This window comes from Xiphophorus maculatus, chromosome 22, assembly GCF_002775205.1.
Source record: "Xiphophorus maculatus strain JP 163 A chromosome 22, X_maculatus-5.0-male, whole genome shotgun sequence".
NCBI classification, from domain to species: Eukaryota; Metazoa; Chordata; class Actinopteri; order Cyprinodontiformes; family Poeciliidae; genus Xiphophorus; species Xiphophorus maculatus.
Window position 1 is genome coordinate 10,818,145 of NC_036464.1, and position 17,228 is coordinate 10,835,372.

General features: G+C 36.0%; 1 protein-coding gene across 26 annotated transcripts in view; it reads right to left on the bottom strand.

Moving 5' to 3' along the window:
* The window catches only part of nrxn1 (neurexin 1), a 258,531-nt gene that overhangs the window by 168,504 nt on the left and 72,799 nt on the right, over window positions 1-17,228 (bottom strand). For 21 of the 26 annotated variants that reach the window (XM_023327262.1, XM_023327252.1, XM_023327258.1 and 18 more), the window contains 2 exons: window positions 2,538-2,839; window positions 397-420 (listed from right to left, as the gene is read on the bottom strand). In XM_023327262.1, coding sequence (XP_023183030.1) covers window positions 397-420; window positions 2,538-2,839 — 326 coding nt within the window. The remainder of the gene's footprint in view (window positions 1-396; window positions 421-2,537; window positions 2,840-17,228) is intronic. The other 5 variants (XM_023327268.1, XM_023327267.1, XM_023327263.1 and 2 more) reach the window with 1 other exon arrangement.

The window sequence follows — 17,228 nt, forward strand, 5'->3', positions numbered from 1 at the left end:
TTCCAACATGTAAGTTGAAGAAGATGACATGCAAAGTGGATGGGGATACAACTGGCTGAGCCACAGAGCATCAGTCCAGCCAGACAGGAGGGCGTCCTCATTATTAACCACAGCTTGTTGCAAATAGCTCGAAAATGATGCTCCTAAAAAAAGAGTGGGTGAAACAGAAGTGGACAGAAAACAGGTGGAATAAACAGAGTGAAAACCAATGAATGAACCGAAAAATATAAATAAAAGGATTTGAAAAGTAAGCAGAAGAGTACCAACCGCAATTTCCCTTATTTTGTAAATGACGTCTACAGTAAAAAAAAAAAAAAAGAAAGAAAAGAAACACACGGCAAACCCAAACTAAGAAACAATTAGAATGATATCTACCGAACAATGTAGTTTGTTTACCATAGCGTGTCCAATGCCTGAGTGCTTTGTGGAAAAGGGGGGAGAAAGGAAATTAAAAACTGTGAACAGAATAACGATTGTTACTCAAATAATATATGATGGTCAATACTGTTAGTACATTGGTAAACGACAAAACCCATACTGGTTAGTAGAATGGCACATTCCATGAATGATGTTAGTTTGTTCCAAAGCATGTTAGTGACATAGAGGAAAGAAAAAGGGGCAAAATAAGTGTAACAAGAAAAAAGCTGACCAAGAAAAATAGGAAGAACGCTCCCCAAGAGGAGCCATAGCTGAACCAGTGACTCCCTGAGATTGTCTTGATATAGTTGCACCATTTTCTGTGTGTGCCCAAATAGCTAAATTGCAGAAAAAGGCTTTTGAGCCAAACATCTAACAAAAGGTTGTGATTGAAAGATATTGTATGGTTTATAAAAAAGAACGCCTAAAGCACATCAATTGACCCTCTTTAAGCGTTTCCATGTTCAAAATATTTATGAAAACCTTATTGTTTTTCTTTTTCTTTATTATTTATTTGCATTTTAATGTTGTTGTTCAGTCTTCAGCAATTTTCCAATCCAGCGCATCAGACTTTCTGGCACTCACTCAATACGTTACCTTTCATTTGGTCTTACTGATGAACTTTAGGATCACTTTACTGCAATGAGACAAAGAAAAGAGGACCTGACAAGAAATGAGGAGGATGGCTATTCTGATCCCCCCGTACAGCATGCACTCAGTATGCTCGGTTTTCCTTTTAAATCTGAATGCAGTGAATGTTCAAGTAGGAAAACAGCAGATATTTGCCAATAACCAGAGTGCTGAGTCTGCAAACTACGCATTTTAAATGCTGAGGTGAAGATAAACATTTCACAGCAAGGGAGCAGGAACAAATCTAGAGATATTTTCCCCCTGGTGTTTATCTAATAATTGGTAACTAGAAAAAAAATACATAGTTCTGTTTACCAGTAGCTGAATAGTTTAGCAATAAGTTCTGATTGATAAAATCACAAACAGTGCAAATGATTTGACTTGTATTATGGTGATTACACAGGTTATGTCCCAATAATCCAATAAAACTGCTCATGTATAAACAAAGACAATTTCTTGAATGTTTCTACATGGTGGTATCATTGTAATATTTTTTCCTGCCTTTTGTCAGGCTGTTTGGTCCCATTATTCAGATGTACATCATGGGTCCTCTCTCTACAGAAGCAAAGACTAATTTCTATTCCATTTTAAAATCAAAAACACATTACACAAGAATCCTTTGTTAAAATGGAAATACCCTGTTGTACCTTGGCAATACCTACTCATCCATAATACTAGAATTTTATAGATGAGTAGGAGGGGGGGGGGGTATATGGTCAACAAAGCCTATTGACAACCAATTATGAAAATGAAAAAGTAGGGTTTATAGGGTTGCAGTGTTGAAAGTGTTTACCCAGGTGTTCTTCTGAGTTTTCCTCTCTAGACACCTATGAAATTGACTAATTCTCATTGAGATCATATCCCAAATCCCTCCTGAATGCTCTAAGTAGTATCTCTCAGAGAAATAATTAGACACAAGAACATTGTACAAGTAATATTTTTTAAACCCATATCTTTACGGACTTACTCAGCTGACACAAAAAAAAAAAGGGTTTCTCAACTAAACTTTTATCTCTAAGTTGGTCAGGGATCCAACAGGCTGACAGTGTGTTGAAGCCCAGAATCTGAAGGCTACTGGGTCATTTCTCAAAGCAGAAAGAAATTGGGGAATTTTAACAAACTTTTAGGTCAATAGACATTTAGTTGAGTGAGAGAACAGACTCAAAGGGATTCGTCATTGTTCAAGATCCACCAAATTAAACTGTACAAGGAACTATCTAAGACTCGGTTGTTCCTTTTAGTACTTTATTCAATGTAAGCAAATGCCCAGTTATTAACTTTAAAGAGACATAACCATAACTGAACTGCAGTCTTAATTCAAATCTAGATGTCCCTGCTCTCTTGTGGCGCTGTTAAGGTCTCCACCATAACACCATGATTAAATTAAGCAACCCAATTGTTTTGAGGAAAATTTATTTTGTGATGGCAATGATCTCAGTGCATTTGTTAATTAATTTAGTTCATCGCTTCATCACCATTTGTACTGTTACCTGACGTAGATTCCTTGTAACTTTGACATCATGCCACTCATTGTCATTAAATTTCCCATTGACTGGCTCCACAAGAGCTTCAAAGGCTCCAGACCCCAAATTAATGACGAGTGACACAGCCCCATTTTTCAGCGCCAGGTTGACGTAATCGGCAGATTTGCCCGTGTGCAACATTAGTCCATTCCTCTGTAGGGTTTTGAATGACAACGTGATTTCATCACTGCTGCTTTGAATCGGGTTCAAGGACAAGTCGTAGCAGAAGAACTCAGATCCTTTGAAGGTTGCAACATATTCTTCTTTTCCTGGGGAGACAAGAGAAAGAAATGCGTTTCATCAATGTTGTGGCCTCTTAGGGGTTTATTGGGAAGCTGCCTAAAAAAGGACGAAATGCCTCAAAAAGTTGTAGAGGGACATGTACAACAAAACAGATTATTATTTTAGTGAGCTATCTTTAATTTCAGCACTGCTTTTATCAATATAGCAAAGCTGATGTATTCCCATGGAGCAGTGATTTGTCATCACAATTAACCTGTAAGAAGCTTGAGATAAATCGACACATAAAATTTCTATTTTTTTCAAAACAGCCTGACTTTTTCTGAAAACCAGCATTAGAAAATATATCAGCAAAAAATGTGTCCTTATGTAGCCTCAAAAAGAAACCAAATTCTCTTTTTTCAACGGTTACTGATAAAGAAGAACAAGTAGCGGTTATTTTTCTACGATTAAATCATCAGAAAGCTATAATTTAGCATGGTTCCTTGTTGTCATTGTCCATGTGATACATGGACAATCAGGTAAACCTAATTTTACCTGATTGTTCAAATATTTAGAATTGAGAAAACTTGAACAACACTCAGCTATGTTGAACTGTTTGCATTAATGTGTTATTCAGGCCAGATAATCTGAAAACAAACCTGGATTTTTTATATAACTGCAGTTGTGTAGAATACATGTTTAGCAACAGGAGTGGCTAAATAACACATCTACAAAGTACAGGTTGTCATTACAATCATTCTTCCTCTCAAATGAAACACAGCGGGAGGAACACATTATTTTTTTAAAATTATAAACTTCTAGTAGGAGTATAAAGGGTAAAAATAAATAAAAATGCAAAAAGTGATTTTTCAAAACTACACACAGATACAAAGATATGACCATTGTACATAACCTCCTTTTAAGTTAATTTGGGGAAATAAAACTAATACTAGGGAGTTGTACAGCCTTAAGGTGATATGCAGTAACCTGCCCATTTGCTGTACCTTCAGCAATTATCCAGGTGACTTCTAAAGGTAGTTCATGAACTGGATTTTATTTAAGCATATTCAACTAAACGGGGCCATACTTAAAGGCATGCCACATGTCTCAGTTTTTGTATAATCATGCATCATTTCCCTTACACTTTACATCTACTGTATGAACTACTTTGTGTTCTTCTATCACAAAAAAAGAAAATCCCATGAAAAGGTATTGTGGTTTGTAACTACAATGTGACAAAATGTGAAACTATTTAAAGGGTATGAATATGTTATAGTGCAAGTCAATGTTTATAATTGACAAAAAGTTAATAGAATAAACTCAGCTAAATCTGCTGTCACAAACATTTTCAATAGAAACCTATAAAACACTACCTAAGTTGGTGACTTATGTTTCTCAGTAAACCCAAACAAATCAGCACTCATCAGCCATCAGTCATGATGGCATTTAACAAGAAAGTGACAAAAATAGCCCTGAGAAAACATCAACACTGTGATGTATAAACAAAACAAAGAGGCAACAAGCGTCAGTGGGCGATGCGTGCAAGCAGCCATTAGAGAGCATTTAAAAACAAGTTTAGACAAATAACAAGCCATTAAAGTCACAAGCAGAAAGAAAAACCACCAAAACACAAATGGGCCAAAGCATTCAATTATCATAGATGAGGTTGTTCATTTATGTATGCACACAAATGAAACACTGACACACACACGCAAATTCACCCCTACATGCTTACAGGGGCATCCAGGCATGGATGCAACAATGTAAGAAATAAAAGGGGTTGCTGTCCACAACAATTTGTCACCTCATTGATTTCCCCTTAAAGGAGCTATAGTGCACCTCTGGGAAAACTACAAGGGGCTGTAATTGAAGCTGACTGGATCTGAACAGTCTTTGGTCATTCCCTCAGTGTCTGAGACCCCTATAAGTGAAAATGAGAGAACTCTACCCTCCTCACAAAACCCACATATCAGAGTGAGCACATAACAAATAGAGCCAATAGTTTGAGGTCATTCCTATCTCGTGACACACAACCCCAATAACTGCAAATCACAGGGAATTCCCTTAACCACCAGACAGGGACCCGTGTTTTCAAGAAATGTAAAATTAGATATTAAAACGTTTGGGGTTTAGCCAAGAGCACATTTTTCAGCAACAATCAGCATATTTCACACATTGTTTAAATAGAACAATATAATAAATGACAATTGTACGGAAATGAATTTCTGTGCTAATTATTATGTCTCCATTTTTTTTATAACTCGTGCAAACTCTATGACACAAATTCTCTTTTGCCAACAGAACAAAACTATATTAAGGTCAAATTAGATCATTTTCTTGAAAATGTCTGTGGCAGACTCAAACAGCCTCAAGGCCTTTGGAAGCATTTCACCATGAAGCTTTCAGCCAAGTCAAGTGTCAGATTCTGGCTGTAATTCTTGTTCGCCTCGAACAGCAAACAGCTCGTATGCATGCTGCTGGCTTCTTATAACATTCTCTCCTTGTCTGGATCAAACACAACCAAACATAAAGCCATTTTTAAAACATAACAACTTAACAACAAAGTGAAAATATCGCTAATCTTCAATAACTACTTTTATGAGAATGTCTTTTTTGGCAGTGACAAGGTCTCAAAATAAAAAGAATGTAATTGCTAATTGAGCCATGAGTCTCATGTACTGGGGACAGGAGCACTTGTGCCATGGTGCTCTAGGAATGAAAGGGTGAAAGGTTTACAAATAAAACAGCAGGATTTAATACAATGCAGGCCACACCTGGACATTTTGTCATAAAAGGTTAAAAAAAACTCATTTGGAATGCAGTTACTCTAAATCTAAACTGTTTACACAATTATATATATTTCATCAACATTCTTGTACACATTACTTGAGTACAGTTTTCTAGAGAGCACATTTCTGATTTCCCAGATTCAGATAAATTTTTTTTCACAGACAAAAACAACATTCAGGATTCAGCATTGAATCTTGAATTTACATAACCTCGACCCTGTTTCAGATCAGATCAAACACTACTGTCATATCAAAGCTGTAGTGATCCATCTGGCCATTAGATTTTCGTGCTCTATTAGTGCCCCAAGTGGTTAGTTGATTATTAGCTGAATTATAAAGAAAGTTTCACTTTCACTTTTAAAGCATTTGAAATTCTCAGGAGAGGGAATCTTCAAGAGCACAGACCACAGATAAAGCTTCTGCATGGTATTGCATGAGCCTAAGTGATAATATTATTAGTTAATTGGTATAATAGTTGTCTGTCAGTTCTGTAAATATTGCAGTGTTGCCAGACAATATGTATAACATTTGGGAGCTAAAAGGAAATGTTTTGACATTTCCAAAAGAATAAGTCCAAGTATGGCCTAGCAGGTATTCAAATCATGTATGCTACATCATCAAATGTGGAAAAGAGAGGCTGGCGCTTTATTTATCGAAGGGAAGCAGCTGTGGCTACAATCCAGTGGCTTGTCACCATCAGCATGTGAATGTGTGCATGAATGCGTGAATGACTGAATAACGTCACCCACGCATGTGAAGTGCTGTACAAGTACAGGCCATTTACCATTTTACTAAAATAACATCACATTTATAAACTGTATAAAGTTTACCTTACCAACTAGTTTCTTGTTTTGACAAAGTTTTTCATTGTAGACTACAGCTCTTTTGTATTTTTATTTTTTTTTATAAATCTGCTTATTCTGAAAGATACAGTTAGAAGGACTGTAAGACATTTAGAAAAAAATATATTACATAGACCTCAAAAGCATAGTTAATATTCTTTGAAGAAGAGGGTTCTGTCACGTTATTTAATAACGTAATAGTTCCATTACCAGAGCTTAACTGTTTGATAACTAGAATTAATTGGAGTGTATGTGTGATTAAATTGAAATGACCTTTTTTTTGTAAAACACCTCAAGATGATATTTGTTGTGAATTGTTACTATATAAGTAAATTGAATTGAAGTAAACACAACATGTTTTTAAAGAAAGATACTGCAGGAAGAAAGTCAAAGAAAGATGTAAATAAACCTATTCATTTAAGACAGCAATGCATATTAAAAGTAATGTTTGACATGTTTAACTGTAATTAATGGAGAAACTCAATAAAATGGTTAATAGCTTTCACCCTTTGAAGATATTAGAAAACTATTTGAAGCAAATAACAGTAAATATCTTCTGCATCTAGCACTTGTTTAGTGAGCTTTAAATTAAAGATCATGACAATGCAGACAGACATATCACATGTTCATCTTTTTTAGACATGGAAACACAGAACACACAGTGATCTGTAATGTTATAATTTAGCAGACAGTAAGTCACTAGGATGTGTTATTTCTTCAAAAATTCCCCCCCAAAAACACTACTTCTTATTGAAGAGGAACAATATTTTGTCACCATGGTCCCCTGAGCTTCTGGATGTGTACCACTTGTCTCCCTGGGTTGTCCCACAGTTTACAGTCATTAAAATTATAGCAAGCTGCTCGCACCTTTTTGCCCTTGAGTCATGACACTGAATGAAAACATGGATAAAAGCTAGCTCTTTTAATATGTTTCCTTTTTTTCAAAAAACAGAGGACAGAATAAGAGAGTGAAAGTGTAGCCCCAGGGGAGAGGCCATGAATAGACAGGTAGAAACTTGTCACACTCTGTTCCTCTGCATCTTTCAACTCTATTCTGAATGCCAAGTTCTTCACATTAACATTCAGCCATTCTAAGCAGAACATATCCTAAAATGGAATGTGCCTTTAACTTTTTTTTTCCACCCCAAACTTCAGTTTATGTGATTGGGATTTTATATCAGAGAGAAACACAACTGTGAAGTGAAAGGAAAAATTGCATTGTGTTCTAATAATGTTGTCAATAAATATATGAAAAGTGTGGAGGTAATATGTGTTCAACCCCATTTCCTCTAACACGCCTAATGTAAATCCAGTAAAGTTAAATGTCTTCCAAAGTCACCTAATGAATAAATAGAGTTATCATGTGTGAATTTTGCTTCTTGTGTGAACACACACTTTTTTCTGAAGTTCTTTTAATTTTTGTAGCAAACATCAATAGATTTCAAGCAAAGTGTTGAAAGAAGTTGTAGATATGTGCAAAGGGGGTTATGTTATGAAGTAAAATCTCAAATTTAGATACAGGGCAAAAATGCAGAAGAAGGTGCTTTAGCTTATATTGAAATCTATAATGCTAAGCCTTTGCGGAAAATCTGTAGCAGAAAACTTAAGATAAGTAAAAAGTAAGTTTTTTACTTATCTTCAGCAGAGACAGATAAAACGTGAACGGAACACCCTTAAGTTTTGTGTTTCTAACTTAAGGGGAAAAAACTAAGAAACCCTGCAAGATGCTGCAAAAGACTTAAGGAGGGACAAATGATTCTAACTGGACTAGATATAAAGTCAAAACTACAAATAAAAGAAACGTTCAAATTACAGAGAATCTATGGTAAAATTTGACAGTTGATGTCAACACTCTCCTTTCAATAAACCTGAGCTTGAGCTTTTTTGAAATAAAAAAAAAGTCACAATTGCAGTGTCTAGAAAGTGCAAAGTGGGGAGACAAAACTTTAAAGACTTGCAGCTGTAATTCCAGAAGAAGATGATCCTACAATTAACTGAAGAACTAACTCAGAGACTGAAAACAAACACAATTCACATTTTAAGCTTCTTCAAATATTATAAACATTTTCAATAACTCATTTGATCTACGTAAAATGACATTATAATTCCTGTAGTTGATGACTAAATCTGCACAAATAGAAAATTTCGAGGGGTATGATAATTTTGGAAGGCCCTGCAACGGTCATTCAACAATGTCTAAATCATATTGCCATTCAAAAGCCTCAATTTCTATAGTCACCTTACATTTGTGGTTGTGGTGCAGAGTTAACCACCCATTTCAATGGAAGTAATACAATTATTCGCCACTCAAGTCAAATTAATGTCACAGACAGACTGCTGCATGAAGCTACCACAGAATGCCCAGCATACAGTACTTCACTGCAAATAAAAAAGAGCAGCAGCAGCATTAGTGCCTCTAAAGCATTATTTAACCCTTGATTAAGTGGAGCTGAGTATGGGAAACTCAATTGTTATAAACCACAGAGGGGCTGCAAGCTGGCGCACATTGTACTGGATGTACTAGGAGCATGTGACCAAGCGACCAGGAGGCTCCTCATCAGTCACTTTCTGCTGACACTAATCTGGCATCTGCTACTGTGTGTCTGCTCTTTAAATTAGCTTGCACTAGGGCTGTGGTGGAAGGAGGATGCATGCTGACTGTCAGCATCAAATCATGACACAACACCCTGAAACAGACTTGACAGGATATGATAAAAGACCTACGGGAGAGGCTTTAGTTCTAGGTGTTATTATTTAAAATGTGACATTCGGGAGCCAATTCTGAATGTAATGCATTAATAAAAAGCCAGAAAGGTCAACATCCTGGCAGAAATGAAATATCTCTTGAAAAAACATATTTGATTTAGGTTATTGGAACAGGTTTGCACAAGAAACATTAAAAGACTACACTGGATATGAATGTCTTCTAGTTTTAAAAAAATGAAAGTAATATAATGACTCACTGTAAATGTAACGACTGAGTTCATGACAGCTTAAACTGAGTTAAACTAACGTTGAGCTGCTTTGGATGCGTCATCTTTTTATGACATCTCACAGTTATTCATAATATTTAAGCTGCTGTCACACGTTCCTATATATTTTATATAGTGTCCATATCCACTTCAATTCAAAGACTATTTTTATAGCACATTATCATCAACTTCAGCTGATTATACTTCACAATAGTTACAGAATCAGATAGGTATAAGATAAAATAAGAAATAAAATTAAATTTGACGATACAATTTGCAATAAAATACCACTATAAATAATAATAAAATAACATATTAAGTTACAATTGCCTTTCAATTTAATTTTACAAAAACATGGATAATTTTTCCCCTTATTTCAACTGGTTTTGAAGGTCAGGGAAAACAAATACATTTTCAGTCTAGACTAAAACTCACCTATACATACATTAGGTGAGGACAGGACACATTACTTTTACCATAGCATCACTGTCTAATATTTAATTAATTTTTAAGAGTTAATTCATTTTTAAACTTGATTATTGATTCTGTAGCAATGGGACATTTCCTTATGCTCAATTAAATAGAAAAAAACATTAAAACAAATGTTTATCACACCATTTAAAATAATGTGGAAAATCATTTTAAATACCCCTATGCTGCTCAAAACATGAGCCCTAAACATCTCCCTGATAGGACATTTTGATGGCTTTCTTGTATTAAGTCAACCATAAAAATTAAACTTCTGTGAAGCTAACTGCTTTTGTTGCCAGAGCAGCAGTAAAGCAGCACCAGGGGAGAACATATCAGTTTGCTCACTTAAATGTATCCAGACATTTAAAGGATATAGTCAGCAAGTGTGGAAGTGTCTGAGCTTACACATGCTAAGTTGTTTTTGATGCCTTACTGTGCAAGTCTAACAAAGTGCCATTTAGATTCACAGTATAAAAATGTCTTGCAGTGCAGACAAACTTTCACACTCATAATTGGCTTTCTCACTATGACTGTCATTAAAACTGAAGACATGTATCTATTAGCAAAATGTTTTAAAATAGTTTGTAGCAAAAATCAAAATGAAAACCAAATCTTTTACATTTAACTTAGACATTTGGCAAAGCGGTAAATTCTCAATTTGGTTTAATTCAGATCTTCTGCAAAGCTGGTGCCAGTTTTAAAAGCACATGTTCATACTGGGGAATGCAATTAATCTCAGCATGGCTATCCAATGTCTGTGGTAAAAGACTGTAATTAAAGAGTCTGTGTCTCAGCATGCTGTTTTACTGGGTTTCTGTCACAGAGATATTTTAAATTGACAATTCACAGATGATTCATGTGGTCAACCTGAGCTGCACTGCTACTGCATGCATGATCTGTTCTACATAAAATACAACAAAAGTATATTACCAATCTGGGTGGCTATTCAAAGAGGTCAATATTTACATTTGCTTTCTGTGATATACACATAAGCTGCTGCAGTCCACTATTATTAACCCTTTGCTGTGTGCTTTTTCAAGCATCCCCCACTAACCATTCATCAGTTTGTAATATCCAGCTCATTAGTTTTGCCAAAGTCCATAACGTATTGATATGTCATGTAAAAATGAAGTATGATAGGATACAACAGTTAAGACTTGCAAAGGAAAGGGAAATTACAATACCTCAGACAAGTGTTCACACCTCCTAAAGTTTTCCATCCGGTACCATATTACAATCACAACCTTTGCTGTTTTTTTCTCTGGATTGTAAGGAAAAAAAAGTAACATGTAACCTACTATCCTGAGTCAAAACCACCTTTTGGTAAAATTACAGCTAAAGTATTCTGGGGTATGTTGTCATTTTCTGAGAATATTTCTGGGCAAAAAACATATATAGCCCATAAACCTATCCTAACTTGTTTAAAAGGAAACATAATAGGTCCATTTTAAAGTTAAACATCAGTTTAAAAGAGTTTTCTTTCCAGAACTTTGATATGTTTATAACAACTGCTTGGAAGAAGCAGCAGTCAAGATCATAAATAAGTTATGTTATTCACTACCATTTTTGTGCAATGTCCTGAATAAAGCCACATACAAATAATCGAAGATGAACATATGTTCTTGTTTGGAAAAAAAGCTAAATAATTTGGTGAAATCTAATAATACTAAACAAGCACAAGCTAGGACATCTTGGCATGTCAACAAGATCAAACAGAGTCTATATGAATTCTCTGTTGTTTGCAATATCTCAGTCAGCTGCACAGACAATCCTCCTCTGGGATCAGCTCCCACAAAGCCACCTCATCTACAGCTTGGCATCACCACTTTGATGATGCATACACCTGTGCACACATTCAGGCAGGCAAGAAAAATAAACATACAATAGACAATGGAAATTGTGCAGATGCACACACGCACACACACACACACACGCACACACACACACACACACACACACACACACACACACACACACACACACACACACACACACACACACACACACACACACACACATATAAACAAGTCTGAAAGACTGACTCTAAAAAGGATCTTGTGCTGAATTCCTTTGGCACACATGCAGAATTAATTTCTCATACCAACACAAAGTTCTGCAAACTTCTACATCAAAAACTTTAATTTAAAATAGACAAAGAAATGAAATATTTTCTTGAATTTAACTGTTCTGCAGCAAAATCCTATTCATCTTCAACATGTATTTATAATATTAGGGAACAAAATGCAAACCACTTGTACCACTAGGAATCCCATTAAGCCAAATGAAAACAAAAACCAAATACCCATTAGATTTTCTTCTCAAGAGGCTCGGATAATTCAAAAATGTACAGAAGAGGTTTTTTGTTTAAAGAAGGAGCAGAAATATTGTCTCAGATCAAATATATCAGTGAGATAAAAATGGTGAGACATTTATAGCTGTCAGGTGTACCATAAAACTAGATCATCTTTGTTGCGTTTCATCACCGCTGAGGACAATTCTGTGCACTGGGTATAAAAAACTAACCCCCCGACCCCAAGCATCCCATTTGTTTTTATATTTTACTATAGCATGGAACACCAAAAGGATAAAACTGTCTGTGACTCCCCAGTTCTTCAATTATATCTCCAAGAAATTTTCAAGAGGAATTGGAAACTCAATAAACAAAATGTGAAACAATAAAGTACAGACAAACACATACAGTTAGCCGGTCAAATACAATGTAAATACTCATGCATATGGGTGAGGTTACTGTAAACACACAGAAAGTGCAGCTCCTATCTCGTTAGAGATTCACTCACTCCTACGATATGGGCGGAAATGGGTGTGCAAGGTGTTAAATAAATCAACATCTGCACAGTAAATCCAGTGGATAATAACGAATGCCTGAGATGGATCTATAATGTCATTTAAAGAGAAGCATTTGGATTTAGATAATGTGGGTTGCTATTTATTTTCCTATTCACACACACTGTAAAGGCCAGATGACAAAAACAATTCTCGCTTAAAAACCCTTTAATATTAGAGTGATAATATGCTGACATAAATAAATAAAACTGTGCAAACACTGGATTAGAAAGTCTAATTCTTCCTGAATATACCTTGTTTTAAATGTGCTGCTGGCAAAAAATCTGTGCCATATGTATATTCACAGTTGTTTTAGATAACTTTGTGTGGTTGCCAGCACAAAAATAAAAGTGCATGCTGTGAGAAAGCTGCAGAGGTTACCGTGTCCACTTTTGATTACAGGAGCGGGGATGAAGACTCCGACTGCTAAGGAACAGCCATTTGGCAGGCGTCTAATTTGGGCCATATATGTGGAGACATTCCTCACAGTAGAGCAAAGTCAAGTGGCACAGAAACATGTCACTGAACAGAAATAATTCATGTGCTAATTACATCGCCACTGTCTCTCAGGATGATTTCGGTACAGAGTAGCTCTTGTCCTCTCAGCTCTAACCACTGAGATCCTCTCTCTGCCAGACACACCATGAATCCTTGATAGAGAACAGACAAGCAGACACATAGGCACACACGTATTACTATCTTCATATCTAAAACTTCTCTTATCTTATTTAACTGCAGTGGCATGTTTGTGAACAGTAAAACTTGCAAGAGATAATGCACTCAGAAATAGGTTAGAGTCCAAGTCCAGAACTAATTCAAATGAGAATTTGTGGCAAATCATAAGTATTTATATTCTTAGATTATCTCCATCCTATCTTGCAAAGAATGGGCAAGCCATTTATTTTTGGTGTTCAAAACATACCCCAGATTTGCGGCATTTTTATTTGCTAAATATTCAGTGTAATATCACATAGAAATAATTCATCTAATTTGAAAAATAGGGTCAGGTTGTTATTTTCCTATCTAATCTTTATTTCTTAGTAAGTAAGTTCTGTGGCACCATTTCCTCTGGTGGCATACAGTACTTTTATTCTTTCAGTACTGAAGTCAACACAATGAGATCAGATTGCTCATTCATGCCTTCTAAGGTCTGACGCCAGCAAAGTGGCCTGTCTGTTACACACAACCATTTCAGGTGCAGTGAGGTGAGCTTGAAATAAATGCACCCTGAATTGAAACTAAATCTTCTCAGCACATCACCTTTGCTTTATGTCCTCTGAACATGAAAAGAAAACAAACAATCCTGCAGTTGAGGAAAAAGTCTACAGCCATTTTTCATTTGTTAGGATTTTTTAGCCAATGTTTTATATGTATATATAAAACATATATGTATATAAAACATTGGCTAAAAAGAAAAAATATTGCAGGGTATCCTAGTTGACCTAGTTGATGACGACTAACATAGGAGAGAAGTGCTGATCAGATAGATACCCAGCATCTAGAAATCTCAATAAGGAGATGAGATAGCATGGCAATTTATCAAAAGTAGTAGTAGCCAGCAGTAGTACCCAGCAATATGTTCTTACAATTATTGCAAATGTTTTATATCTTATCTCTTACTGTTTAATTCTTCAAGATGCCTAAATAAATATCGTATAAGTGATTTTAATATAAATCGCTGCCTCTTATAGGCATAATGTAACTGAATATTTTGAGCCAGACAATTAACACTGTATGAGTAAACCCCTAACACAAAATGGAAACACAAAAACCAGTCTAATTTTAAAATAAATCTCAAAACAAGGAACAAGTAGTAGGGCTCTAAGCTTTCTCCTGTGCATCTGAGCATCATAATGGTAGCCTACACTTGTCTTAGCAGATAAATTCTTCTTTTACAAAACCACTTTCAAACTAATTTCAAAAATTGAAAAGCCATCTCTGAGATGCCTCTGTCCAATCACACATCATCAATCAAATCACTAATATTTGGCACACGTGAGCTTTTAAAATGGAACCAAAGGATGCATGGAATGGAACTCTGCTGGGTGAATATAAAGCACTACACATAAATCAAAGCCTCAGAAGACTGCTGAAGGGTGAAACATGTTGGTGAGGTAGGGGGACTTCTCAGTTTTTCTCTACTCGCCGTCACAAAACCTACTGAAGAAACTTCTCTTGGCTGAAGTGCATTGATATGTTTAACCCCCCATCCTTTTTCTGAAGACAGAAAGAGTGCAAAAAGCCAACTAATTCACATCTTTAGGAGTTTTTTGATAGGTCACAGGAATATGCAACCACTACAATATGCAACTGGGCAGTGTATTGTCAAGTTGCTGTTTGCAAATGGACAAACATTTCTCAACTTTACTTTGTTGAGAAATGACTCAGATCTTGGTACACGTTTGTTCCATGCTTGAGATAAAACATAGCTTGACTGCCTTTGCTTTTCTGACCTAATGAGTTTGTTGTGTTTTCTTCTAAGTGAAGGGGATGAGGGTAATTTTGGGGTGACAGTTCTACAGATCATACTTTGCCAGTGTTGTAATGTAACTATACACAGAGATTCACTGAGAGATTTCCCCAGGATCTACTGTGCATGCACAACATACACACTTTATTTCCTTTGTTGCTTGTTCTACTGCCAGAAGTGTGCTGCACTGAGGGCTATTTGAGCAGGAAAAACAATATATTCTTTTTGGTGTCCCACCAAGAGCCTCACAGCTACGAATAAGATCACATTGTGGTATTCCTGGCAGTTGAAAGCCACAGGCACGAGAGTTTTTACTGAGCATAAAACACTAAATTGGAGATGAAGTCTGTATAAAAACTGCTTTTTTGCTCCCAGATTAGAAGAGTTCATATCCCCATAACATATCAGGGCAACACACTTTACTGAGAATGTGCTAAAAAAAAGCTGAAGTGGAGTGTTTTTTTTAATAATTAATATAAGGATAGTGGGAAATCTTAGAACCTTCTCTCAGCTCAAAAAAATAACAAATAGAACTCTAGTGGCTTAAATAAAACCCAATCTGGTAAGAATAAATACATATGGCGAGTAATTAGGCAGACCTGAACACAAATTGCGAAACAAAACGCAGTTCCACTATTGTTAATCTATTCTGTTAATCAACACAGTCCATTGTTCTAATTGCATTGCCGCAGGTGTCTCACTAAGCCTTTCCCAACAGATGGTTGTGTTATGTTCATAGCCCTCCCTCCCCCTTTCTTTAACCTTTGGAATTGTAAATACCTGTGCCCCCTCCCCACCTTTATCTGAAGGGAAAGATTGTGCAGACCAGCAAAGTTGCTGACCTATAGAGGTAAAATTACTCACTTTTGGGTATTACCGTTTCAGCATTGCTACCGCCCATCTGACACTAGACCAAGGTCATTTCATAATGGGCTGTCCAGCTGCCACTCTGCTGTCAACAGGCCTGTGTGATGAAGGAGAGTGTAGCCGGTTACAGTGACAGGAGTCAAGGCTACGGCAGGCTGATAAAGATCTGCCTCTATCAGGAGTGAAAGAAGCAAAGAAAGAAGGATGGAAAAAAGATGATCCTGCATTTTGCCCCCCCTAAGCCTTCAAAGTGGTGACATACAGATAAGCTCAGCAGCTTGTTTGCCTAGCCACTTACTTTTGCATTTCATACCAAACTGCAGGTGTCACAGTGCCACGCAAGAATAAATGAATTTAATAAGCAACAATACCACAATGTGCTAAATGTCACTGCTCTTCCTTTTTATCTGCTAAGAATTGATCAGAGAAAGTTCAGATAAATAAAAATGACTGTTAGCACAGACTTCCTTACATGACTTGAGATAAAACAGATGGACGTTTATACTTTATCAGTACATTGCATTTTTGAAATTGAAATTTGCAGTGTTTGTGAAAACATGTTGGGTGGTCAGAGATGCCCAATGTCATTTAATATTGTCCAATGAAAATCTTAAATCGTCGGACATGTTAACCAATGTGCTTCTCATCTAACTTTAAAATTATGTAAAAAAAAAAAAAAAAAAAAAAAAAAAAAAAAAAATATATATATATATATATATATATATATATATATATATATATATATATATATATATATATATATATATATATTGAAGACCTCAACACTGCACGGTGTGACAAATATGTCACATTTCCGATTAGAAAGACTGTAACTAATCATTGTGCTGATGTCGTATTTGTCCGACAATGTTGTGACCAAAGTGTGCAGGGGTTGTGGTCTAAATGTGTCTTACCTGGTCTAAGGAGAGAAAAACTGGACAGTTGCTCATTGGTCCACAGTACCATTTTCAAATGAAAGTGAAGCTTGCATTTATTTGGAAATCAAGTGCTGTCAAGAGGAAGATGAGAAACACCAGACCCAACAATCCAGATTGCCTGAAGGCCACAATCAAGGCAACCTGGGCTTCCATCACTTCTGCAAAGCCACAGGCTGATCGTCTCCATGCCGCAGCCCATTGGTGCAGTAATTCAAGTATTTATTGATCTCATGTAATATTCAA